Source organism: Camellia sinensis, chromosome 2 (assembly GCF_055761805.1).
Source record: "Camellia sinensis isolate YWXY chromosome 2, ASM5576180v1, whole genome shotgun sequence".
NCBI classification, from domain to species: Eukaryota; Viridiplantae; Streptophyta; class Magnoliopsida; order Ericales; family Theaceae; genus Camellia; species Camellia sinensis.
In genome coordinates, this window is record NC_138962.1 from 46,374,059 (window position 1) to 46,401,862 (window position 27,804).

The 27,804-nt window shown below is 33.7% G+C and overlaps 1 protein-coding gene across 2 annotated transcripts; it reads left to right on the top strand.

The window, feature by feature from the left end:
* Positions 1–3,782: 3,782 nt before the first annotated feature.
* On the top strand, positions 3,783–26,396 carry LOC114261331 (methylmalonate-semialdehyde dehydrogenase [acylating], mitochondrial). Of its 2 annotated transcripts, none has more exons than XM_028201596.2 (20): positions 3,783–3,994; positions 8,994–9,566; positions 10,492–10,589; positions 10,786–10,860; positions 10,970–11,131; positions 11,220–11,298; positions 11,392–11,546; positions 11,810–11,873; positions 14,735–14,814; positions 18,917–18,982; positions 21,766–21,816; positions 21,947–22,098; positions 22,446–22,536; positions 22,940–23,020; positions 24,698–24,775; positions 24,878–24,913; positions 25,014–25,057; positions 25,159–25,237; positions 25,787–25,877; positions 25,991–26,396. In XM_028201596.2, the coding sequence occupies exons 2-20, from the start codon at positions 9,017–9,019 to the stop codon at positions 26,209–26,211; spliced, it is 2,253 nt and encodes a 750-aa protein (XP_028057397.2). In that variant the 5' UTR covers positions 3,783–3,994; positions 8,994–9,016; the 3' UTR covers positions 26,212–26,396. The 2 variants fall into 2 exon arrangements, with proteins under 2 accessions (XP_028057397.2, XP_028057398.2); XM_028201597.2 differs by having other exon boundaries at positions 10,789–10,860.
* Positions 26,397–27,804: the final 1,408 nt, after the last annotated feature.

The window sequence follows — 27,804 nt, forward strand, 5'->3', positions numbered from 1 at the left end:
AAATGACAATTTGATGACATTAAAATAATTTTAACAGTTAGATAATATTCATTATATATAGAATTTTCGTATATTCATATACACAATTTTTTGGGTGGGTAAACATATATACAATTAAACACAACATAAAGGCCATATTTGTTTTGCGGTTTGAGTGGCTAGATTAGACTGTCAGGGTTGTGGGTCTCACCACAACATGTTTGGTGGTGAAATAAGAGGGCGGATTGATAGTCCAAGGGGTTTAGTAATCCCCCTCAGTAGGAGGATTAGCTTGGTTGGATTTTAGGTGGAATTAGGAAAATAATGAAAGAATTGAGTCTATTTTATATAAAAAAATAAAACAATAATTTACCAAGTGCACCGGTTTGTTTTAAATTTTTTAATATAAAAATAATTTATTTATTTATATTATATAAAAATAATTTAGTAATTTAATAATCTAATCACTAATCATCTCCCATACTGTCATAAAAATAAACACACTTTTACTTAATCCTCTCATTAACAATCCACACATTAATAATTCCTTCACTAACTATCCTCTCACTAACCATCCCATCCAACTAATCTGTCAAATAAATGTGGCCAAAAAATATTTTCATTTCTAGATTAGAAATAGCAAAGACTAAGGTAACAACAATGATACAATAATTTATCGAATCTTATCTTTATATCTTATCAAATAAATTATTTATTTTAATATTACTAATAAACTTATTTAAAGGTCTAAATTTGCTAAATTAATTAGCCTAGTTAAAAAAAAAAAAAATTCAAATTTATGGTCAATACAAAGTTATGCTCAGGTCGGATTTAAGAAGGCATTCGAATAATAAATCAGGCTTGGACAACTTTAAAACAATTCAAATTGGGCTTGGCCAATGCAACCCGTGCCAAACACGCATGAGTTGCACCTTAGTGCCCACTTTCGTATCACGTTGTGGGCAAATCAGGGAGGTGGCTGGTGGACGAAGTGGGAATGAATTAATTTTATAAAGAGCGGCACTATTATGCTGTGTTTGGTTGGGGGATTTGGTGAGGGATTTGGAAAGGGAAATGGAAAAGGTAGGTGAAATGTGAATAAAATATGTATATATTTCACATAGTTTCACACACCTTTTCCCTTTCCATTTCCAAATCCCTTCCCAAATCCCCCAACCAAACACACCATTAGTGTGTTTGGTTTGAATTTTTTAAATTAAATTTTTGATTTTTGTGCTTTTTTATTTTTAGTAAATATTTTTAAATATTTTTTTATTTTTTTAGATACATCCTATTTAGATGTGTCTAAAAAGTAAAAAAAAATTGTGAAAAAATATTTTAAAAAATTAATAAATACATAAAAATATAGAAAATGTACTGAATTCTCTTTTTTTTTGTATTTTTTGTATTTAGTGAATTTTTAAAAGGTTTTTTTCACAAATTTTTTACTTTTTAGATATATTTATGTTAGGTATGTCTAAAAAGTAAAAAAAAAAAGCTTAAAATATTAAAAAAATCAATAAAAACAAAAAAACATGAAAAACAAGAAAATAAAATTTTCTGAAAAGTATTTTTGGAAAACTCTAACCAAGCAAATTAGCATTTTATTAATTATTTTGGATCTTTTATTTCTTTTGAGCCTTCATTTATAAATTTTGAAATTCTCAAAATTTCTTTTTCTCCTCAAATAATACTAAAATTATCCTTGTGAAAATATTCCACTCATTGAATGCACACTTTCACACTCCAAAAAAATCTCTCTTCCAAAAAATTATAACAAAACCCACACCAAGAAAAAGAACAGACAATGTGATTATTGTTTCTGCTGCCTCATCCACCATTGTCACAGTTAGTATACTCTCTCTGTCTCTCTCTATATATATACATAATTTCTTAATTTTTCTCGTAATAATTTATTCTCTTGTAATAAAAAAAATTTATAATAATGGATTTGGTTAGTTTTGTTGGTAGATATTATAAAATTATGAGTTCAACAGAGAATTACGCATCAATATTATCAAAGTTACGTGATGAAGGAATAACTTTTGAACTTGTTAATGGATTTGAGCTACTTCCGATAATTTCTGCAAGCGTTAAAAATTTTGACTATTCAATGTGTTAATAAATTTTCATGTTCAGACCTACATTCTCGAACATTACTTATTTGTTCAGGAATGCCTTCCCGACCAAGTAAGTAATGTTCAGGCATGTATTTTCAAACTTGAAAAAATAAAAACTTTTGCAAGCGTTAACAATTTTAACTATTCAATGTATTAAGAAAATTTCATATTCGGACCTGCATTCATGAACATTACTTATTTGTTTATAAATGTCTTCCCAAACAAATAAGTAATATTTGGACCTGTATTCCCAAACTTGAAAAAATGAAAACTTTTGCAAGCGTTAACAATTTTAACTATTCAATGTATTAAGACATTTCCATGTTCGGGTCTGTATTCTCAAACATTACTTATTTGTTCGAGAACGCTATCCCGAACAAATAAATAATGTTTGCGCCTTTATTCTGCCAAAAGGTTGCCATTGTTACTGCTAAAATATTACCATTGTTGGAGAAGTGTAGCTAGTCAAATGGTTGCCACTGTTACCGCCGGAATATTGTTGCAAAAAGGTTTTCAAAGTTTTGAGGATGGGTTGGTTTTGAAGGTGAGATTTGGAAAAGATGGATGAATCGTGATGGAGGTGTGCGCTCTCATAAACCCTAATTAATGATGTAGTGGGTGTGTATGTTTAATTGTGATATGAGGTGTCCCGAAGTTAATGATATCCTTTTTAGTAATTTTATTTAAGGTTATTATTGTAATAAAAAAGGTTAAAATTTAGGGAGTCCAAAATAATTTATGGAGTGCTAATAGCAACATTCTTTATCAATTACCTTGGCAATATTAAATATAAAAAAATTCCTGTAAGAACTACGTTGTAGGTGGTACTAGGGGTGGATAAATATTAGGTTGGACTGGGATGAGATTATATAATGAGAGATTTTGTGTTTTCATAAGTTCGGCCTAGCCCAGCCCTAACATTCGGCCTTTATATCTATTCAAGTCCAGTCTACAAAATAATTATAAATTCTAGAAAAATGTTTGAGGGCTCGAAATTGTTTGGCTCGAAATTGGCATGAAACCCAAAACGACGTCGTTTTGGATTCTCTTACCGGTAAGAGAAGTAAGATAATCAAAAAAAGAGAATAAAAAACGACGTCGTTCTGAGTTTCGAGCCAATTTCGAGCTTGAAATGTTCGGGCCCTGTAGCAGTTCTATAAATTCTAAGTCCACTAATCAGACTATATGTTAAAAAAATTAAAACATTTTATAATTAAATTCAATTACATATTATATATTTTAAATAAATATATTGATATCGTTATAGTTATAAAAAAATTATATATAAATTGAAGAATTTTTTAAATAAATTCAACCAAATATCACCACAAATGTGAGTTATAATAAAACTAGCAAAGATAAAATCTAGATAAAAAAAACAAAAAATTAATGTATTATAAATAAAAAAATAATTAATTAATTTAATAGCAAGTGAGTCCAAGCCAAATTGAATGTAGAAATCCATATTCCAAATTCCAAATCCAATTCATTAATATTTGAGACTGAAAATATTGATGTAATCCAATCTTATAAACTAAAACAGCATTCTCAAATTTTATAAAAACAGAATTGAACTGAGCGGGCCAACGGACCATGTCAGCAACATATGCTAAACCGGTATCAAACTCCTGTAACCATGAAGCGGTCCTTTTTTTGGCTGTTAAACCGTTCGAATAGCCGAGTTTTTCCCACAAATCGAAACTGAGACCCGTCCGGTCCAGTACATGAACCGTATTGCTTTAATATAGCCGATACAAAGAAACACAGTGGCCTTGGCCCCTAGGGCTAAATTTTTTTTGCTGATCTGTTTCGATGGCGGACTCGAAGTTCTTCTGATCGTCAATCAATTTCAATTTGCTTGTCTTTTTCCCAACGAATCATTCTATCCCCTCCAGGTATTTCTCTCTCTCTATAAATACATGTAGATTGTATCGAGAATTTGAATGTGTTAGTCTCAGATTGTCTGTTTGATCGTTCTATTGAAGCATCTTTTTCTTAGTATCGTCAAAATTGAGAAATTAGCAATTTTTTTGGGTCTAATTTGACTAAAAAAAGTTGTCATTACATAAAAATTATAATCGTGATGTCCAGGTTCAATAGCAATTGTGGCTTAACGTGTTCAATTATGGAGTTTTTGTAATTAAGTTTATACTTGGAGCATTTTTGCCTGTATTGTGGATGTTTTGGACGACAAAGTTTTGAACAAACAGGTTCATAGACTAATATTTTACTTGTTTTGATGTAAAATGTGTTACACTAGGGCTCCTTTTGTTTCGACGTGAAATTACACAAAAAAATATTTTTCTTGTAAATTAATTTTACACAGAAAAAATGTTTTTGTCTTTGTTTTTGTTTTTTGGCATTTGGTTTGGTTGACACTTGATAAAAACATTTTATTGCCTAAAAGAGAAATTTTGATTATATGGTGTCATTTTGATTAATATTTATTTGAAAAAGCTAAATGTGTTGAAAAGGTAGTGAGTGAGTGTCAATTTTGTAAAAATTGACTTATGGAATTTTTAAAGGTAAGTCATTTTTTGAAAAAATGATGCAAAAATATTTTCTTTAAAAAATGTTTGCTTGCCTTTTGTTCAATCAAACAACGGAAAATGAGTAAAATATTTTTAACAAAAACATTTTACGTCAAAACAAATGGAGTGTAGATAATTTTTTCTGTGTAAAAATGTCTTACAGGAACATGATTTTTTTTTGTTTTTTTGTTTTTTGAGATTATTTGGTGGCCTTCGAGCAATGACACTTGTCATGTTGTCTTTCTATAAACCCAACAAAAAGTATTGAGTTCTTTTGTATTGACGAATAAAAATCAAGTTGGTTCACCACATGAACTTGCCCCCAGACCACCAAATAATTTTCCTTTTTTTCTTCCAGTTACAGTGTTTCTTGTTCTTTTTATGCCCTGCTCCACTGAATGGTTCAAGTTTTGTAGAAGCAGATCATATATTTTAAGAAACTAGGTAGCACGGTGATATTTAGAAAGCAGTCTCAGTTGAAATTATTTCAGTTAAAAAAAGAAAAAAAGGAAAAAGTGCGAGACCAAAGTAAAATTCTTCAAAGTTAATTTAATGATATGGAATTCAATAATAGACCTTGTGATAATGTGTCATTGTAAATTTGTAATAAAAAGTTTGATATTCGGGTTTGGCTTGGTGTATTGCACCTGTTTACAAACGGGATGGGTTCAGGTTGACTTTCCTGGACCTAATTGGTCATTATACTGTTTTGAGCAATTTTGTTACTGAAAAGTCGTATTTTTTTTGTTTTTGTTTTAATATGATTAAAAACGTGTAAAATAACTGAATGGACATGCCAGGGTTGATGAACTTTTAAATAGGACACATACAATGTTTGTCACGACCCAAATCTGTCCCTAAAAGTTTAAGCCATGACCGGCCTGTCCGTAGGCCTCAAAACAAAAATATCCAAAAACATTTTAGTCACTAAAGGGGCCTAAAGCAGAAGCAAGTAAAAAATCTGAATGTTCATTGAGCAGTGCTTATATGCCAGGATTCTTAAAACATCATGCTGTATTTAGAATATTCACATACATGATCCATATACACATAAATCCAAGTCATATACACATAAGTCCAAGTCATCTAATTATGTACAAAGGGATAACCATCCAAAATTACTATGATGCAACGATTCCTTAGGTCTATTCAAATTACTAGTAAAGGTTTCCGACACAAAAGAATGGGTAGAATCTGAATCAAATAATACATGAGCGGAGTGACCATCGATAGAGAAGGTACCTGACACCACAGTCTCAGTATTCTGAGCATCACCAGGAATGAGAGCAAATACTCTTCCCTGTCTAGCATTGTCTCTAGTATTGGTGGGTTTTGCACTAGTCTTTGTAGTTCGAGCTGGAGTTGAGCCGGCTGAACTAGTAGTGGCTCTATTCCCGTTTTGTCGGTCTCTCTGAGGGCAATCCCTTGCTAAATATTCCGTCTTTCCACACTTGAAACAAGCCCCGGTTACCTGATAACAAGTCCCACGGTGCCTCTTCCTACAATCTGGACAAGCTGGTGCTGATTCACAAGTAGAGGCTGAAGTACTAGAGGTTCCCAAGTTTGGTTTCTTGTTCTGAGATGCCACTGGTCCCCTTGGTGCTTGCGCATTCTGCCTCTTCCCCGTCCATTCAAAGATTTGATTTTGAGCAGCTATATTACCTTTAACCACTATCGCCCTTTCCAACACATCGACATAGGTAGGCAATTTCAACACATTAATTCGATCCAAAATAGCATTCTGGTGTCCTTCTTCGAACTTTCTTGCTTTCTTGTAGTCCGTATCCACCATGTGTGGTACGAAATGGACTAACTCTGAAAATTGTGCTTCATACTCTGCTACCGTTTTGTTCCCTTGCCTCAAAGTCTCAAATTTTGTCACTTTCTTATCTTGCATACACTGTGGAAAATACGTATCATAGAAAAGCTCCAAAAATCGAGCCCAGGTCAACCCTTGATGTTCATTTCTAGTGAGTATCCACCATCTCCGTGCTTCGTCTTCAAGAGTAAAAGCGGCAAGTTGTACTTTCTGTGCCTCGGTGCAGGGAAAGACCTCAAACAATCTCTCTATGCCTAAGGCCGATGCTTCGGCTTTCATCGGATCAATACCCCCCTTGAATGGTGGCGGTTTCATCTTCTTAAACTCTTTTGTAAGTTTAATGGTTCGGTCCTTAGCTTGATGGTCTTGCACCATGTGGTACAGGCACCGGTGGCTGTGGTGGTTGCTGTTGTTGTTGTCTCATAGGTTCTGCCATGTCCGTAATCATTCTTTTCAACCGATCAAGCTGTGCGGAGGTAGAGTCTTCCATATCATCCATCCTTGTCCACATAAGAAACTCATCTTAAGACTTGATTTCAACCAATTGGAGGAGGATTTAGAGTAGTTTAGTTGATTCCCACTTACCTTGAGCTAAATCTTTGAATTAATCCTTCAATTTCTTCAATTCCCAAGCTCTTAGTTGAATTCTCTTTCCTCTCTCTTTTTTCTTCTTTCTTCTCTCTTTTCTCTTCCCAGGAGATATGTTTGATGTTTGGATGTGTCTAAATATCATAAGGCTCATATATATATATATATAATATCCAAGAAAGCTTAGCTCACTAAGTCTAAGGTCAAGCTTAACTAAGCATTGAGCCCAATAAATCAATTTAATTCATTATGAATCAAATTTTTACAAAATTTCATATTATGTCCTAAAAATCATACTAATCCTAACTGTAAAGTCAAATTCTGGTTATCGCGCCTTTAAGGCTTTCAATTTTCAGTCCAAAGGTCATGATTTCAAACGATTTTCTCATAACCGACAGATACAATTCCATAAACATGTAATTCACACATTTAAACATGCCATTCACATCAAGCACATAAACACACATATAATCACATATATAATGAGGAAATTAAAGCATAAGAGAGGGTCGGGTTGCTACAATGGTCATGTTCCCTATTGTATGTAATCATTTTTCTGTTAAGTTATCTACCACTTCTTAGTGATTATCATTTTGTATTAGAATCTTGATCCTCTACTTCTCATCTATCTTCTTATATGATATATATAATATTACTTTCAAGTTGCAAAAGATTAATGATATCTTAGCCTAACAACAATGTGGAAATTACTAAGAAAGAAATGGTCAGATTTGAATCGAAAAGAGAGAAAAATAAAGAAATGTAATATAGCAAATATAGACTTAACACACCTGTCATACTTTTCCTTCTATAATAATTGTCCTATCATCCTATACAACATAGAATTGAGATTTCTATTATTACTAAAGAAAATAAGAATGAATATTATAAGATGATAATTAATGATTCAAAAATTACATAAGCAATGGAATGAAAGGATTTTAATGTGTATGTTGAGCCAAGATTCTCCCTTTGTTTGATCTTTGTATATATTATCATTGCGTTGGGTGTAGTAGTGGCTGGTGTGACTTGTGAGAAATGAGAATTGATCACTTGATTGTTACTAGACAAGTGCCATATGCCATGACCAAGGCCTTATCTTTTGGGATTTTTTTCACTTTGAAGTTAGGTACATCCCACTATTTCTTTTGGTTATCAAGAGAGAGTCTGTATGGTTATTGAGAGACGGTTAGCCTGAAGCAGTTTTTTGAATTGTAAGGGAAAGAATTGTGGAACATGGGTATGTGTGTATATCTAATAATGGTGAAATGATCAGTAATTAAACCTCATATTTTCCATTCAGAAGTTGTTAAAAAAAGTCATAAATCATTAGATTCTTTACAAAATATGGTATGGCTTCGAGATTATATGAAGGGAGAAAACCATTTAGGTGCTCCTTTTTTCTTTTTTTCATGAAGCGGTGTTGATGACTCTAAAATAATTGGATAATTCTAAGCGTTCCTTAACAACTTAAATATATGAAATGAAGGGCAAATATGAGATTTAGTGGATTTTAAATTACGAGTCCCTTAAGATAAGGTCCACACACATGGTGACCCTTGTTTTGCTGTTGGACAACTATAAAAGTTGAACCCTCATCTGACCTCTCCCTTTTTATGCCATACCAGCAATTACACCACAACAGAGATACAACATTTTGGTACGGCCCTTAATGTCTTCAAAAATTTTTACTTGGGTGTTGGTCTCTGAGACTCTTTTTACTCTCCACGGCTTTGCCATTGGCAGAATATTAAAATGGACAAGTAAAGCTTTGCAGAATCCAGAGAACTAGCCAGTCTATTTATCAGAATTGATTGGAATAGGGTTTCACTAACCAATCAGTTGGATAAGTTCAATAAATTTGAATCTTATGTCTTTGCTGTAACTTAACTTTGAAAATGAAGATGTCCAACTTGCTTCCCCTCTTCTCAGCAAGAAATTCCATCTTTGATGCAGGTTTTTTACTTTCTTTATTGTTGATGGATATCCAAGATTATGCAGGGTTATCTGAAACCCTACAGATGCTTCCACCTCCACCTGGAAGTTTTTTAGATCGAGAAGAACTTATCCAACATGTTGGGGAGTTTGCCATATCCCAGGGATATGTTGTAACTATCAAGCAATCTAAGAAGGACAGAGTGGTAATCCTTGGCTGTGACAGAGGAGGTGTTTATCGTAATAGACGAAAACCTATTGATGAGGCATCTGGTGAACATTCTCGCAAAAGAAAAACAGGTTCTCGGCTTACAAATTGTCCATTTGAATGTGTGGGTAAAAAGGATGATGGCTTGTGGGTGCTCACCATTAAAAATGGTGAGCACAACCATGAACCATTGAAGGACATTTCAGAGCATCCTTCTGCTCGTCGCTTCACAGAGACAGAAGTGCTTTTAATTAAAGAGATGACAGAAGCTGGTTTAAAACCACGCCAAATTCTAAAGAGGTTGAGACAAAGCAATCCAGAGCTTTTGTCTACGCCAAAGCATGTTTACAATGTCAAGGCTAAGCTCCGACATGGAAACCTTGCAGGTCAAGCACCCCTCTACCAACTTACAGTTTGACACACTTTCTTTTGTTCATTTCTGTCTGGCTGTCTATCTATCTTTATTTCTTCACTTTTCATCATTTATACATGGTCACAAGATATGTACTACTTCATGTCAAGCTTCTTTATTTTTTATTTTCATCATTTGACTGCTCTGAATCTATTTTTATATGAACATACAGTGTGCTACAATCCTTGATTACTCTTTTCACCCCCTTCTCCCCTTCCCCTCTTTCACTGACGTGCTTTGTAATTGTTAGTCATATTTATTCCCTTATTAAGAAGTAGGATAGTACCTTTACATTGCTATTGTCTTATGATTGATTGCTATGCCTACTTGACAAGTCAGAATGCTTTCCATCAAGGCTTAAATTGGATTCTGCACTCCATTTTTTTTGTTCATGATTGGTGTGTCCTTTGATATCACATTGTTGATTGCTTATGCAGATAAAGGTGGTGATAAGTAATATTTTATGGATTGATGCTCATTATTGTGGGATCTGTTCTCTTTTATAATCTGTTTTTGAATGTTTTAGGTGTCGGTCCAATCTAGTGAAACTTTCAACCGTTTGTTCTCAAGAAAACATGCTGTTTTGGAAGATGATGTCGCAGGCAATGGTTAATATAAGATTAACATAGTGAGAGCTATGATATTTCAATTATTATTTTTTATAAGTTTTTAAAGTCAGTAAGTGAAGTGAGCTGAGAGAGATTGTAATGGTTCTGCTAAAGGGCATAAACAATTGGTGAATGTTTCTATTTTGCTTCAAGATGTTCAGTGTTATGAAATTGACAAGCTATCCCTTATGTCCTTCGCTTTAGAGCCCCAAGTATGCCTGATGTAAATTAGGCAGTTCTTGAAGGCTTTCTCTTTTTTTCTCACAAAAGACTGGTATTTTTGTGTTTCAGTGAAGAGATTCAAGACATTGAGACCTCAAGCATCTGTTGTGGGAAACATACATCTCCCGTCAACTAGTGAGCCATCTTGGAGGCAGCGCTACCCTCCGGTAAGCTTAGATGTGACTTAGATGATCTCAACTTAATGCCTGTTCTCGACTAGTGGGGGGGCAATGTTACATGTGTACATATACAGGAATAGATCATCATGTATTAGCCTTTATGCTTCTTTACTCCACCCTCCTCTCCTTGTGAGGTTATATATTTAGAAGTTATACTAGATTAAACCTCATTGATTATATCTAGCAGAGGGTTCCCAATCTCATTGGCGGTAGATTTGTTGATTCGCAATCATTGGCATCCATTGACATAATAAATCCTGTAAGTACAGAAAATGTCCAATTACTTTCTGTTTTCTTCCTTTCTTTCTTGCTTTCTTCTGTCGACTAAGTTAGTAATGAGTAAATGAATTTTTTTTAATCATTAATAGGCAACGCAACAAGTTGTCTCTCAAGTTCCTTTAACCTCAGCTGAAGAATTCAGAGCTGCAGTGTTTGCTGCAAAAAGGGCTTTTCCATCATGGCGAAACACACCAGCTACCACCCGTCAACGTATCATGTTCAAGCTCCAAGACCTTATCCGGAGAGACATTGTAAGTGCATTGGGATGTCAGTGATGTGAATCTTATCAAACTTATCACATTTCGTTAATGATAATTTGTAATTGTAATTATGTCCTAGGACAAGCTTGCATTGAATATTACTACTGAGCAGGGTAAAACATTGAAGGATGCATACAGTGAAGTTTTACGTGGGCTAGGTTGGTGTCTTTTCTGCTTTCTTTCTTGAAAAAATAGCTAAGGTTTTGAGCTCGGTTGGTTATGTTCATTAAAATTTTGCCTTTCTCTTGTAGAGGTTGTGGAGCATGCTTGTGGAACGGCAAGTCTGCAAATGGGGGAATTTGCCTCAAATGTACCGAATGGAATTGACACTTACAGCATTAGAGAGCCACTTGGTGTTTGTGCTGGGATTTGTCCTTTCAACTTCCCAGCAATGATTCCATTATGGGTAAGACAATTGTGTTTTTTTCTATTTCTTTTCATGCCTTGCATGTTTCGGTGTTTCTATCTAGATATTTCTTCTTTGTGCTTACTGAAATTATACGCATTTCTTTGTGTTCATACCACAAGTGCGCACTGCGTGGTCATGTCTGTGCTGTGGTTTTGTTAGATACTAAATGCAAATTTTGTGGTTTTGGGATGCTTAGTGGATTTCATTACCCCGACTCGAGAAAATAATAGTAATTCCATATTTTGTGTCAATTTTTGCAGATGTTTCCCATTGCAGTTACATGTGGCAATACATTTATTCTAAAGCCCTCTGAGAAAGATCCAGGTGATTGTTATCTCTTGCTATTATTTTTCTCCATGAACTACTGGAGCATTCCCTCCCAGTTTTATGATTTGTGGAATCCTAGCTGGTTTTGCCCTAGATTTTTACTTTTATGTTCTTTTCTTTTTTAGTGAAATGTTTTGCCTTATATGACATGAATTTAAATTTGGACAATTTATTCATTCATCTTGGTAGGAATGACGTCTAAAGCACCAGTGATGCATGTATGAAGAAGCTCTTAAGCATGAAAATTTTCTAAGGTCAACATTCATTAGTTTTTTAACATGCTTAACTTTTTTTTGGTGTCAAGACTGTCGGTAGCTATTTAATGTCTCTATTCATCTGATTAGCTTGTCACTGCTCCATAATTTTTATATGTGCATTAGTCTCCTTCAAATTATTGGGATTTTGTGTTTCAGTGGACACTCTTTCAACAACCTTTTTCTGATAAGTACTTTTTTCGGCAACCTAGAAGCTGATTTTACTTTTCTATTCCATGACAGATACCTTAATTCACTTACTAATGATAATTTACTTTAATTAAATAGAAAGAATCCCATGAATCTAAAAGTACAAAATTACCCCCATGCTAAAGATGAAATAACCAGACCTAAAAATACAAGTTCAACCCCCTTTCAAACTCTCATGATGCAAGCATCATTGAGAGTCGAGAGTCGAGAGTTTGTCAAGTAACAATAAAAAAAACGAGCAGATATGTGAGCCTTAGTAATGGAGTCTGCAAGCTTCAATAGACTTCCCCTCTCTCTCCTTTAATTTTCACTGTTGGAAAATGACTGTTGATTTTTATTCTTGACCAGTGAAAAACTATATTCAGCTTGCTTGTTTTCATTTTTCAAAAAATACTTTTCAAAAAATTCTACTTTCTTATTTTTCGTATTTTTTTGTTTTTACTGATTTTTTTAAATATTTTAAGTAATTTTTTTACTTTTTAGACACACCTAACATATATACACCTAAAAAGTAAAAAAATTGTAAAAAAAATCTTTTAAAAATTCACTAAATACCAAAAATACAAAAAAAAATACAAGAATTCAATACATTTTTTGTATTTCTATGTATTTATTAATTTTTAAAATATTTTTTCGCATTTTTTTTTTTACTTTTTAGATACATCTAACTAAGGTGCATCTAAAAAAGTAAAAAAAATGTTTAAAATTTAAAAAATATCCACTAAAAACAAAAGAATACGAAAACTAAAAAACTCAGTTTTCAAAAAATTTAATCTAGAAAACTCAAACCAAACACACTGATTGATTTTCTATTTCTGTGCAATAATGTATTTAGGAAAAATGATTGTTTAAGTGTGAATTTAGGAAAATATATTGATTTTCTAGCCTTTGAGAAAATGAATTAGCAGTAGAATTGAAGTGTGCATTATGTAAAAATATTCTCCAATTTGATTGTAAAAGTGGATTTTGGCAAATTCAATTGACTGAAGAGTCAAAAAAATTGACAGTCTTCAGTATACCTAGAGGACATTACCACTGGAATGTTATGCCTTTTGGGTTAAATATTGCACCACAGGTATTTCAATGGTGGATGGATACAATTTTTAAGGATATTAAAGATTGTTGTGTAGTTTATATTGATGATATACTTATCTTCTCTAAAACCAAAGAGGAGCATAAGAAACATTTAAAATTACTTTGTGAAAGATTCCAAAAACATGGAATTATTTTGTCTCCAAAAAAGATTGAATTAGAAAAAGAATCAATTGAATTTTTGGGAATAATTTTAGACCAAAAACGTTTAAAATTACAAGAACATATTTTGTCCAAAGTACGAGATTTTCCTAATACTCTTGAAAATATAACACAATTACAGAGTCTATTAGGCATTTTAAATTATGGACGAAATTTTATTAAAAATCTTTCAAGGATCAATCTGTTTCTTAGGATAGACATATCTACTTAGAAGAGTTTTGTGGCACTAGCAGTCGTATCAAATCTAAACATACACATTATGTAGTACACTGTTGAGTCAGTGAATAAATTCCTTTTGTTCATTGCCAAGTGAAGTGGGATATTTGGATTCTGTCTTCAATTTTTTCTTTCTTTTTGACTTGTTGATCATTGCCTCAAACAGCTTTTGACTTCGCTTTAAATTGGTGCATTTGATTTGAGAAGTAAGGCGGTGCAGTTGCTTTTTCTTTGGGAATTCAAATGAAAATAAATTGGATTTTTGTTGAAGGGGAAATGCTTATTGCAATGTTAAGGCCTTTTTTCTCTTTTGGGAAGTGCTAAGCTTATTGGCTTGTTTTGGTCACATTACCTCTCCATTTTTTGCTTGTCTCTTCGTAATAAGTAGAAAAGCCAGCTTTTTTAGCACTTCCCAAAACAAAATACCTATTGCTTTGGAGCTTTAGGAATTTTGCTTCCTTTTTCTGGATTGTTAGGATTCAGAAGCTTGAGAATGTGATTTTGGTTTCCCCCTTTTTCCTTGAATGACTGTTTCTTATAAATAAAAAGAAAAATGTCACCTCTCTAAAGAATTATAATTAATTCTCTAGAAAGCTTTTCCACCACTCTGTTCTCAATTTTTTGAAATTTATTTTTGATACATCTTCATCATAGCCTCACAATGGATGGGTTTTGAGAGAAAAACTGTGAATAGCTATCTTACAAGAGGTTCTGTGAACATTAGCTTGTTGCCTTGAAAATCCTTAATTGTTTGATTTGCTTGCAATCTTTCCTCATTATATTCATAAGCTGGTTATTGGTTGTTGGTTATGCATTCTCATTATTCTACATCGCTTCTCTCGAAGTATATATATATAATATCATATTTTATTTGATTGTTTTGTTAGTACGCATTCATAAGACATTTATTTGTTGTTGTTTCAGGAGCTTCTATTATACTTGCAGAGTTAGCAATGGAGGCTGGGTTGCCCAATGGTGTCTTAAGCATTGTTCATGGCACCAATGTAAGTTCTGAATTACTTGTGATAGGCATTATCTGATTGAGTGCAATCCCCTGACACTCTCAAGAGTTAATGTGCAATATTTTATTGACCTTCATTATTTTTTTGTTGGACTCCTGATAGATAAAAAAAAATGATGCATGAAGGAGTGCCAAACGAGGGTGGCATGTAAACAAGATGTATACAAAAAATAATGATAGATGCAAAATAATATATATACATGCATTCTCATTAGGGATGGCAATGGGGGTTAATGGGGTGAATATTAATTCTCCATCCCCATTCCCCAATAATTATTTTTCCCTATTCCCCATCCCCCATTCCCTATGGGTAGTACCCTCCCCATCTTCTAATGGGTTTGGATATTCCCTAACCCAACTTGACCCTTTTTTTTAATTTTTTTTTTTAAAGATTCACAACCAAAGCTAAATATACATTCAATATATATATATATATATATATATATATATATTTTCTATAAGATTCACAACCAAAGTTAAATATACATTCAATCTTCTTCTTTTTTTCTTTTTTTTTAAGGTTCACAACTCTTTTTTTTTTTTAAAGATTCACAACGAAAGCTAAATATACATTAAATCTTATTTTATTTTATTTTATTTGGCTCAACAACAAAATCAAATACACATTAATTAACATTGTCACATTATTCTTGTCAAATTTTATGTATATCTAGAATTTTTTTAATTTATTTAGAAAAACTCTATTTCCTACAAAAAAAATTCCATTTTCTTTTTAAATTTTTTTTTTTAATTTTATGTATCTCATTCTCTTTTCTATTAATTGATCCTCGATAATCTGAATGTGAGTTATTGCTCTCGTTTCCATCTTCTTTTTCTTCTTCTTTTTTCTTTTTAAAATTTTTATTTGTATTTATAGAATGAATTTTCTTGTTTCAATATCTCCTGCAATTGTTTTATTGGATTTCTCTCTGATTTGATGGTAACCTTAGATTGAATTTTTCAATTTTCATCTTAACTAGCGATCACCTTAATTAAAATTTTGTACATTTTTGTCTTCAATTTTCATGTTTTGGTTATGATTAATTGCACGTTTTTGATCGATAGTCACAATCTTGTCACCGCTAGATTGTCATCATCGCAAATTGCCGTTGTTGTAGTAAGAGGATGAGAGAGAGTGAGAATTAAAACTCTAATTGTCAACAGAGTAGGGATGGCAATGGATAACCTACCATGTGAGTATCCATGGAGACCCAACCCAAATACTTGGATTTCCCCTTTTTTCTTGTCCATTGAGTAGGGTAAGTGATATTCTTTAAATCTCAACCGGGGATGGGTCGGCGATGGGTACCCACTAATTTCCCCATATTTTTTATTGGGTACTTCGGAAAATAATTTCTCCATATGTTTTCACTATTCTGTTGACAATTAGAATTCTAATTCTCACTCTCTCTCATCCTCTCACTATAGTAATGGTGATTTGCGATGACGACAATCTAGCGATGACAAGATTGTAAATATCGATAAAAAAACGTGCAATTAATCATAACCAAAATATGGAAATTGAAGACAAAAATGTATAAAATTTTAATTAAGGTGATTGCTAGTTAAGATGAAAATGGAAAATTCAATGTAAGGTTACCGTCAAATCAGAGAAAAATCCAATAAAACAATTGCAGGAGATATTGAAACAAGAAAATTCATTCTATAAATGCAAATAAAAATTTAAAAAGGAAAAAAGAAAAAGAAGAAGAAGAAGATGGAAATGAGAGCAATAACTCACCTTCAGATTATCGAAGATCAATTAATAGAGAGGAGAAGGAGATACAAAAAATTTAAAAAGAAGATGAAATTTTTTTGTAGGAATAGAATTTTTCTAAATAAATTTAAAAAATTCTAGATATAAATAAAATTTGACAAGAATAATGTGACAATGTTAATTAATATGTATTTGATTTTGTTGTTGAGCCAAAAAAAATAAAATAAGATTGAATGTATATTTAGTTTTGGTTGTGAATCTTTAAAAAAAGTAAAGAAAAGAAAAAAAGGGTTGTGAACATTAAAAAAAAACAAAATTTAAAAAAAAAGAAAAAAAAAAGATTGAATGGATATTTAGATTTGGTTGTAAATCTTAAAATAAAAAAAAAGAAGAAGTTGTGAACCTTAAAAAAAAAAAAATTAAAAAAAAAAAAAGATTGAATGTATATTTAGTTTTGGTTGTGAATCTTAAAATAAAATAAAAAGTTGTGAATCTAAAAAAAAAAACAAAATTTAAAAAAAAAAGAAAAAAAAAAGATTGAATATATATTTAGCTTTGGTTGTCAATCTTTAAAAAAAAAAAAAAAAAATATATATATATATATGGGGAAATTTAGTGGGTACCCATCCCCGACTCATCCCTTGTGGATATTTAAAGAATATCACTTACCCTACCCGACAGATAAGAAAAAAGGAAAAAACTCATGTATTTGAGTTAGATCTCCATGGATACCTACAGGGTAGGTTATCCATTACCATCCCTAATTCTCAGCCTCCTGTAACTAGATGAATGCACCATAGCACGCTGCATCTATGTGCACTTTGAGCAGCCTCGAACTATCCTATGGGTTAGTTTTCCATATCATATTGATCTTAACTTCTATTTCCCTAACCTCAAGGGGTTGGCCTACTGGGCACAACTTGGGGCCTGGGAGTGTGCTCCCTATAGGTCTTAGGTTCAATACTCACTAGCTGCAATAAACTCCTTGGGGCCAGTCCATATAGGGTGTTTGCTCTGGCTTTAAATGAGGCCCCCGCAAGTGGGCGGTAGGATTGGTCTACTGGGATTAGTCGAAGTGCGTATAAGCTAGCCCAAACACCCGATTATCAAAAAAAAAAAAAAGTTTCTATTTTCCTTTCCTGATAATTGAAAGTTGCACTAAAGCGTGCAAAGGGTACACTATGCATGCATGTGGACATGCAGTGTACATAAAATAATGATAGGTGCACAATAATTAAGTGTGCTCTACACCTCCTCCAGCTATCCAACCCTTATATGATGCGCACACTGCGTCCCAGATAATGATAGGTGTTGTAAATCCCAGTGAATCTTTTCCAAATCTAGGAAAGCCATAAAGCATGGAATAGAACTCCTATACTGCCTCAACCGGACTTGCAACTCTCAACAAAAGCAAAGCTTCCAAACTAACACCCCCTTCCAGACTAACTTGCAAATGCTCTTCGAAACTGCAGTCCTGAATAAGTCTGGAAGTGCTTCCTTCAAGGGGCGATTAGCAGACCAATATTGATCCAAAATCTAACTAAATGCCCGAATTAAAATTACATAATGTGCTTGGAGAATTCCTCCCAACCGTGCCAATATTATCTTTTTTAATGGTAAATTACAAATAAACTACTTATGTTTATGAAAAATATAGATTTTTCCTTGTGGTTCTAGATATTACAATCACCCCCATGTCTGTGAACAGTGTTACTTCGGAATGTAAAATGACAAAAATACCAATCATACCCAAAAATAATAAAAAAATATAAAATTTTATGTCTTCTCCTTCACACCCGAGGTATTTTATCCCTCCTCCTCAACCCTTCATCAACTCTATTTGAAGTATCTCTCCCCCACCCCCACCCCCACCATGCCTCTTCTCTCTCTCACCCCTCTCTTTCTCTCTCACTGAATCATTACTACCACCATTTATGTCGATTGCAATGCTTTTATGTAACATGTATATATGTGCTATATATATAATTACAGTGCACAGTGCATGCCTCAATCAACCAAGCCATAGTTGAACATGTCCCTTTGAAAGAAAGGAAGAAAGGAGAAGCAATCCCTTTGAAGTGTTTCTTTTTCTTGTGGAGGTTGGGAATGGAAAGATGGACATGAAGTACATCAGAGGCGTATGGGCCTGTGTTATTTGTTTTTTTATTTATGTGATTTTGTTTTTTTTTTTCTTTTTTCATTTACTTGACTTCTCATCCTCCATTGTACTCTCTATTTACCTTTTCTTTTATTTAAGAAAATTTCTCATTTTATTGCATATTTTCCTACTGATTTATCAGTTGCCATAAACTAGTAATTTGATGTGTTGATGTCTCATTTTGCATTTATTTTCTTCAACTTTGGGCAGGAGATCATGAATGCTATCTGTGATGATGACGATATTAAAGCTATATCATTTGTTGGTTCCGATACAGTGAGTTTTTTTTCCTTGGTGTTCAATTCCTATTTAGTTACTATAGAATGCTCTATGTAATGATATGCTTATGAATTTTCTACAATCTGTTTCTGCAAAACTGCAAAAACTGGTAAATCTGCATCAACTGAATCCATCAGCAAATGCATGAATGCTGCTCTATTGAAAGTGAAATGAAAGGGGAAAGAAAATAAAAGTTTAATGATTATCTGACACAGGTGTTGCAGCTGCCAATTGTGAGCCTTGACTCCAAATTGATTGATTGCTATTCTCTTTTCCTTTTCTATCTGATTCCTAGTTTTAGTTTTATTTTATATAAATTCCAGATTAGTAATGAAGAATTGATGACCTGAAGTGGAAATGTGAAAAACACATCAAAAAGTGAAGAAAAAAATAAGAACTGTGTAATAAGAATGCACAAATTCCATAACTAAAAAACTATCACCCATAAAGAAAAAAGACAAGCAAATTTTTAAAGAAATTATAAAAACTTGTGGGTGAGAGGTGTGGTTAGAGGTAGTCCGGGACGATGGCGGGCATTTCAATGGCCTGAGATCACCGGAGGTGGAGAGGAGGAGGTCAAGGCAAGCTTGGAGAGGGAGAGGTTGGCAGTGATAGACCTTTGTTCACTAATGTAAAGTATAAGAGGGTGTTTAAGCATGAGGCTTGGTTGTATTGTTGTTGTTGTTGTGTCTCGTTGCATATACGATACGCTATATAGGCCATAGGAGTATTGGAGTCCAAGCGAACTGTTGGACAGGTGGCTCGTTCTCCTCAACTCTGCCAGAAGTGATATAAGCCTTTCTGCCGTCTGTGGCTTGCCGGCAGGCGGAGAGCAATGTTTCATGGCAGGCAGAAAGTAACGTTTCGTATATGCATCGGATGACATGAACGTAAGGTCATTGTTGCCTCTTCTCCAAGCTTGGTCGAGATGGAGTTGTCTTAGCAAGAAGACAACCATCTCGACGATCCCATGACCTCAGCTGCCAGTCCAGTATCCTCTGATGATCCAAAGCAGTAGTGCCTGGGTCCTGCTCCCAACCTAGGCATCCAAGTAGATAAATGGGCCAGGGCTCACCTTAGTGTTTAAGAGAGCCAAGGGCTCGCTTCCAAGTGACCAAGTAGGAGAATGGGCCGCGGGCTTATCTCAATGTTTAAGAGAGGGGCTCGCTTCTGAGCGATCAAGTAGGAGAATGGGCTGCAGGCCTATCTCAATGTTTAGGAGAGCCATTGTTTATCAATCCAAGTCCAAGTTAGCCGGGGGCTGATTGTATTGTTGTTTGGCCTTGGAGCGAGGTATGAAGGACCATGGGCCCTGCGGGGCCATGGTGCTGCCTATTGCAGGGCTCTTCATATCTAGATATATTTGGGCTTATATATACGGTCCCGCTTAGGCTAAGCAAATAGTTTTGGTTGCCTTGGCACATGGCGCCCATAGGGCTCGCCATGTATCAAACATACGAAATGTCAGACGTGGTGCCTTATTAGTCTGCCACGCAGGTGTGGTTTTGGTGATGTGGCACCTGTAGGGCTTGCCACGTATTGAGCTTGATACAAGTACCCACAAAACTCATCAAAATGTAATGGACAATCAAACAAAGAATTCAACTTAATACCTCTTCTATAAAAGAATTGCACACCTCAAATAAGGTGAAGTAGTAAAGCATGAATTGGTGTAATCTCATTATTGCCATGAAAGACTTTCTAATCAATTCTTAGCACCACCATCTGATTTTCATTACTGCCACCAACAAATCATCACTGCCAAAAGAAAATTCTTCTGATTAAAATGTGCTTGTAGATTCCATGAATCTATCAAAATCCACTTGTGGATGGAAAGAAAGAAATGAGTCTGGATGAATGCAGTGGTAAGTCATGATTTTGAAAGTAGTTGGACATGGTCTTGTTGGAGCTTTTATTGAGCACTTATGATTGGGACAGTTCATTGGTAGAGATTGCAGTGAGAAGGTAGGACTAGTATGTAAACGGATCGAGGTATTGGCTATTAGTAATTCTAACTGTTACTGTTTATTTATTGGAAAAAGAAAAAAAAAAATCCTAACTGTGACTTGTCCTTTTGTAAATTTTGTTATCTTTGCAAATTTCCACTTAATTACACTTAGAAGCAATAATTTTGAGAGATAAGTAAACTGATAATTTTGTTGTACAGTTGTAAATTTTGTTGTCTTTGCAAATTTCCATTTAATTACACTTAGAAGCAATAATTTTGAGAGATAAGTAAACTGATAATTTTGTTGTTTCAAAGAGAAAGGGAGAGACAAAATAACGTAAAAGCATTAATATTGTCAAATTTTTGTCTGAGTTCATTAATTGGAAACTAGAGAGAGAGAGAAAGTCAGTGGGACTTTTAGAAAGACAGAGTACCTGTGTTTCTTAATTCTTTAGCCATCTTTTACCCCTAACAGCGACTCATAGATGCTTGAAATGGATTCTAATGTTGAGAAGTACACTGATGCTTAATCAAGTTGTTTTCTTCTTTTCGTGAGACAATCATTTCTCACGCTTATATGTCAAAATGAGGGTGTTTGACTTGGTTGTTTTTTTTTTTTTTTTATTCTTTTTTTTATTTGTCATTGATATAGTAGGCATCTTATAATCATTTTCACTAAAATTGAAATGCTCAGTTCAAATATTTGTGGGTATACTCAGCATTTTTGTGCCATCAATTGATACTTGACTTTGACTAGGGCAAATAAAAAATTATTAAATTGATGTCACGTACTTTTTGTTAATTATATCCTTGTTTTTTATTTTTTTTCAAGGCTGGCAGGTATTTAGATGCTAGAGCATCAGCTAGTGGTAAACGTGTTCAGGTAGTAGCAGATTATCTTATCCTGGGAACAAACATGCATTTCTCTTTTGACTTATGAGCAAATATTTTAACCTTCCATACTCATAATGGTTGAAGTTGTCATGATTCGGTTGGCTGACTATTCTCTTCAGTCCAATATGGGAGCCAAAAATCCTGCAATTGTCCTGCCTGATGCAAACATGGATGCTACCTTGAACGCATTAGTTGCCGCTGGTTTTGGAGCTGCAGGACAGAGGTGCATGGCAATCAGCGCAGTTATTTTTGTCGGAAGCTCAAATTCATGGTATTCTGTTTCACTTTCACATGCTTGGCTATCCGACTCCTTTTTTTTTTTTTATCAAGGATTAGTCTCTTCCCTTCCTTCAATCATATCCTCTGTTTCCTTGTTATGTTCTTCAGTCTCTTCCTATTAAGATTAATTTGCCTAAAGTACTGAACTCTATTTAACTGAAAAAGTTGAAATTGATTCGTGTGCAAATTCACTTCTTGCAATATCACATATGCTATTTGTTGAAGTATCTAGTTTTCTGAATAGAAACCTGATAAGGATGATGGGAGTACTTAATTTCAGTTTCATGCTGGAAATGAGATGCATCAGAATAACCTGGAGCTCTATTATTTCCTTTTCAGGGAGGACAAACTAGTGGAGCGTGCTAAATCACTTAAAGTAAATGCTGGAACTGAACCAGATGCAGACCTTGGTCCTGTGATTAGCAAACAGGTTGATACATAGTTTAAATGTTGATTAATGCTAGAGACCCTAAAAATTTTACCAACGTTTTTACTAAATGTCTCACATGGGTGTGGGATCCACACAATGTGGGTCCTATGTGGGTCCCACACCCATATGAGACATTTGATAAAACTTTTGGTAGAATTTTTGGGGTCTCTAGCATTTTTGTTAAATGTTTTAATCATATATCCACGTTATCAATGTTGAGAAGATGATAAAATTAAATGCATCTACTTCTAACAATTATGATCTTGATACTTTTTGTAATGTTCATGATTAAAAAAATAATCTGTCGTGTGTGTGTTTTGGCTCTATGAGCTGCAGCACTCCTGACTACTTCTTGTTTCTGCTTATATTTTTATATTGCTTGGGTTTTCTGCTGTATCCACAGGCAAAAGAGCATGTATGCAGATTAATTCAGAATGGTATTGATAGCGGTGCCAGACTAGCACTTGATGGAAGAAACATTGTGGTATCTGTTTGTATCTTTCTTGTTTTGTCTTTTTTATTTCTGATGGTAGCAGATTTGCATATGAAGCATTACACCATTCCTGTGATGAATCTACCTAGGTTTTTATGTTGTTAACAAATGAGGGCCATGTGCTAACTCTCAAGCCATGATTAAGGAAGGATAAATCTGATTGTACATTTTCTTTACATAGAACATGCATGGCTACGTTATTTTTCTTTTGTTTTATTTTGGGGGGGATTAGTTTAAAGAACTTAAAGCATAGCATGATATGGTGCTTGGACCCCCAACCTAGGGTTTACTAGGAACTCAACCAGTGCAGCTATCAGCCCAGGTGGTTATTTTCTTGTTTTGATGCCTGTACTTTTGGATTTTATCAGATTGCACCTGTGATTTGTGAAAATTTTATGAAGCCTTTTGTCCCTTGAGAATTTTCCTGAATTAGGTTAAAAAGATACTGTCGAAGGTGGAATTTTTTTTTTTTTGTTGGGTCAACAATGCATGGGTAGCTATTGCTTATTGACGATTTGATTCACAGTTGTCACATTTTGGTTAATTGGTGTGCGTGCAAGTAAGATAGAGACCTGTTAATCTTCTCATTCATTGCCTAGTGGCCAGAGAGTTTGGGACTTGCTTAGTTTTGTTTGGGGTGCATTGGATTTTCCATAGGAGCGTTGGAAAAGAAGAAAGAAGGATTGGGTTAGCTCTTTTGCATTGATGATGCAAATTGTTTGTGATGAGCTGAGTCATAGATCTTTTGGGGGCATAGAGGAACTAGGGATGTTGAAACAACCACATAGTTTTGTTTGGGGTGCATTTGATTTTCCTTGGGAGAGTTGGAAGGGAAGAAAGAAGGCTTGGGTCAGCTGTTTTCCATTGATGGTGTAAATAGTTTGTGATGAGCTATTCATAGGTCGTTTGAGGGTATAGAGGAACTAGGTGTTGAAACGGCCACAGCCCATTGTTGGGCCCAAGTCTGGGCCCCTCCCTAGCTCACACCCCCCGGGTAGGGTATGGGCCTAGGTATTTGGTACCTGTTCCTGATGGCCCAACTCTGAGTGTGTTTTTCAAATCGGCTATGTGCCCGGCCCACCCTAGCCTGAAATTTCATAAGAGGGGAACAGTTAGCTTCGAATTTTTTTGTTTTTATTATTAATTTTGGCTGTAAAAACCCACCATCATTTTTTGTGTCTATAATGGGAATGGAGAATTGGGAACAAAGTTGGTCGTTGAAACTGAGGAACCACGAGTGGGATATCCACCATTTTGGGGAATACTTATCCAAAATGTACTTTTCCTTGAGCATGTCTCAAATAGAAAATTTGGAACAGTTTGCCAACTCTGGCCTCTAAATTCTTTCAACTAGAAATGGCCTAGTTAGTGTGTGAAACCCTCATCCTTCTATCTGGTGGGCTGAGTAGATCAATGTCTAGAGTGATACAGATAGATGCTGCTTTGACATAAAAAATGTGAGTCATAAGAAACTGAAACAAGACTAATGAAGGGTATGATTTTCAGTCCTCGAACGAGTCTCATGTATATTGGCTTTTGTGGTGGTGTAATGATTTGTTTGAAAGAATTTTAAGGAGCTTGTTCCTGATTGTGCTTTCATTTTTGAAGTATCCATGGTGGTCTATACTTTTAAGTTTTAACTAATTTATTCAAGGATGACAAAAATAGGTTCCAAGATATGAACTGGGCAACTTTATTGCTCCCACCATCTTATCTGACGTCAGAATTGACATGGAGTGTTACAAGGTATCTTATCTTTATGTTTCCAAAATCGACATAGGATATTTTGTGATATCCGGTGGAAGGACGGACTTGATCCTTGACAACACTTGATCTTCGTCTGCGCAGGAGGAAATTTATGGCCCGGTGCTTCTTTGCATGGAGGTTGGTATATCATCCCTACAATTCTCTTCGAAAATCAGGTGCTCTTGCTTATTATGGAAATTTAAATACATAATTGTTTTCTTGCCCTTGTTACCTTCAGGCTGATAACTTAGAGGAGGCCATAAACATTGTTAATAGAAACAAGTATGTCCCGGTTTTATCTTCCCTTGAACCTCTTTATAAATTTTGAAATTCTTGGAGCGTTGTATTTTTATTCTAGATGCTAACCCGCTCTCCTGGGGCAGATATGGCAATGGAGCCTCTATATTTACGACATCTGGTGCAGCTGCTAGGAAATTTCAGACCGAGGTTGAGGCGGGGCAGGTAACATGACATTTTTTAGCATGCCCTTTGACTGGTCAACAACTAGAATAACAGATGCTTTGATTGTACTTTAGACCCCAAACTGCTCTCGAGTTTTGTTTGCTTACTGCAAGTCCGTGATGGTCTTTTTGGACTGCCTTTTTTACTACTCTAGGTTGACGTTTGATGCTAGTTTAATTAGCTGAATCTGGAAAGATGGTTCCATCCAAAAATCAAAATGCAAGTTTAATTTAAAATTAAAATGGGGAATTTCCAGTTTCCCATAGCCGAGATTCCAGAAAACACAGAACTTGTTTAGCAAACTATTTCTGAAAACTGTTTCGGGGAAAATTTTCCGAAAAACAACCCACTATATAGTAAACATCAAAAAGTTGTTTTTGAATTTTCCAAAATTGTTTTGGCACAAAAAGTGAAACGATGTAAAAACATTGGGTGTTTTCAAACTTTTTTTTGTTTCCTTTCTGAAAACACAAGAAACGAAAATAACCAATCAGTTTTCATTCGAATTTTTTTCATAGGAAGCTCTAACATGAACTGTTTTGGACTCAGGTCGGTATAAATGTCCCAGTTGCAGCCCCGCTACCCTTTTTCTCATTTACTGGCTCCAAGGCATCTTTTGCAGGAGATCTCAATTTCTTAGGTAAAAATATAGTAAATCAAGAGAACATGCTATTTAGAGCAGCTTACAAGTGGATATGATAACTGTAATATTTCTGAATTTTTGCGGAAATTGAAAGTTTTGTGAATTTGCAGGCAAGGCAGGAGTACAGTTTTACACCCATATCAAAACAGTGACTCAGCAATGGAAGGATTTTTCTGTAGGCGACGGTGTATCCCTAGCAAATGATGAGTCCCTGGTGTTGCCAACATCGGATGGATCACAACAGGCACTGCCAACTTCTGATGGATCGCAACAGACATTGCCAACATCCGATGGATCACAACAGACCGCAACAGACATTGGAAACTTCTGATGGGTCACAACAGATGCAAATCGCCTAATCATCATTCTAGTTTACACATGTTTTTTTTTCTTTTTCTTTTTCTTTTTATTATTTGTAATTTATTTTTGTGTATTTTTTCCTTTTTTTTTGGAGTAGCTTCTGTAGATTCTCTCTTAACCCTTCAATGATAAAAGTAGTCTTTCCCTTCTCTTTTCTTATACTCCTCTTTTCTGGGTTATATAGGCCATGGGCAATGTCCATTGAGTATATATTTGGTTCTAGTGCTTGTACATAAATAATATTTATATATATATATATATATATGAATATGAATATTATTAAGGTGATGTTAAAGAAATTTTAAAATTTTGTATACCTTAACAAGACTCTGTATAAGAACATCCATAAATGGAATGGCTTAAATGAAGTTTGAAAACTATCTTGGATAAAATGAAGTTTTCAAATGATAGGTATTGGTCTAAATAGAGAAGTTCTATCATTTTTTAAGAATGTAAGAAAGTCCAATCTTATTATTTATCTTGTTTTCTCAATTTTAGATATAAAATAATGAGACTTTCATTAATAAATGCATATGGAATTTAATCACTTGTTTCTAACAGTGAGAAAAAAATGTAAGAAATGAAATTATATGTAAAAGTGTTAATTAATAGTGAAGTGAAATATTAGTTTAACAGCAATCAATAATTTCTAATTTATTTTTTTCGGAATTTATATTTGAATTTGAAAATAAAAACACAATTAGTTAACTACAATTTCTCAAATCTCAAAATAATTTATTTGGTTAAGTTGTTAAAATTTGTTATTTATTTATATTTATATTTAAATAAAAATTAATTTGATGAAAATAAATATCAAAAAAAAAAAAAAACTTTTAAAATGATAATTATTTATTATTTATTTTATCAAACTATTTTTTTAAAACAAATGTGTAAAATTTTAAAACTCAACTAACTAGTTGTGAATCAAAAATGTTAGAGACCTTAAAAATTTCACTAAAATTTTTATCAAATATTTTTTTTTTTTTGAGAACACATCAAATATTTTGTATAGATGTAAAACTCACATTTAATAAAAATTTTAATAAATTTTTTTAAAATTTCTAACATTGCTTTTTGTAAATAGGTTGATGTAGAAAGAACGTTCCAACAAGCATGTGGAGGCCCAAAGACAATTTGTTGACTGTCCCAACAAGCGTCACCAATACGTGGGTTATCTCTTGTCCAAAATAAAAGGAAATCATCTTTTTTGTCGTGAAACTATTTTTAAAAACTCATAATTTCAAATAAATAAAACAAAATTAAAAGTATACAAAATAGTATAAATCAATGAGAATAAATCTTACCTTTTACAAAATAAAATGTGATTTATTTTTGTATTTATAAATGTTAGATAAAATTATTTTTTTTAATTTGAATGAATGACTTTTATTGCAGGATCAATAATTTAGACGGTTCATAATATCAATATGCGTCTGAATTGAAATCTACAAGAGGGATATGAATGAGTATGAAGAGATATTAATATGAGTATAAATATTTAGGAAAAACTAGACATAAGTATAGTTTTTATAAAATATTTGTAGATTAATAAAAAAAAATATGA

Bases quoted from the DNA above. Each gene is read 5' to 3' on its own strand.
- LOC114261331 (XM_028201596.2), top strand. From the start codon at position 9,017: ATGGATATCCAAGATTATGCAGGGTTATCTGAAACCCTACAGATGCTT. The intron at 9,567-10,491 runs GTCAAGCACCCC...TTTGTGTTTCAG, and splicing joins CCGACATGGAAACCTTGCAG to TGAAGAGATTCAAGACATTG. The intron at 24,914-25,013 runs GTTGGTATATCA...TGTTACCTTCAG, and splicing joins CGGTGCTTCTTTGCATGGAG to GCTGATAACTTAGAGGAGGC.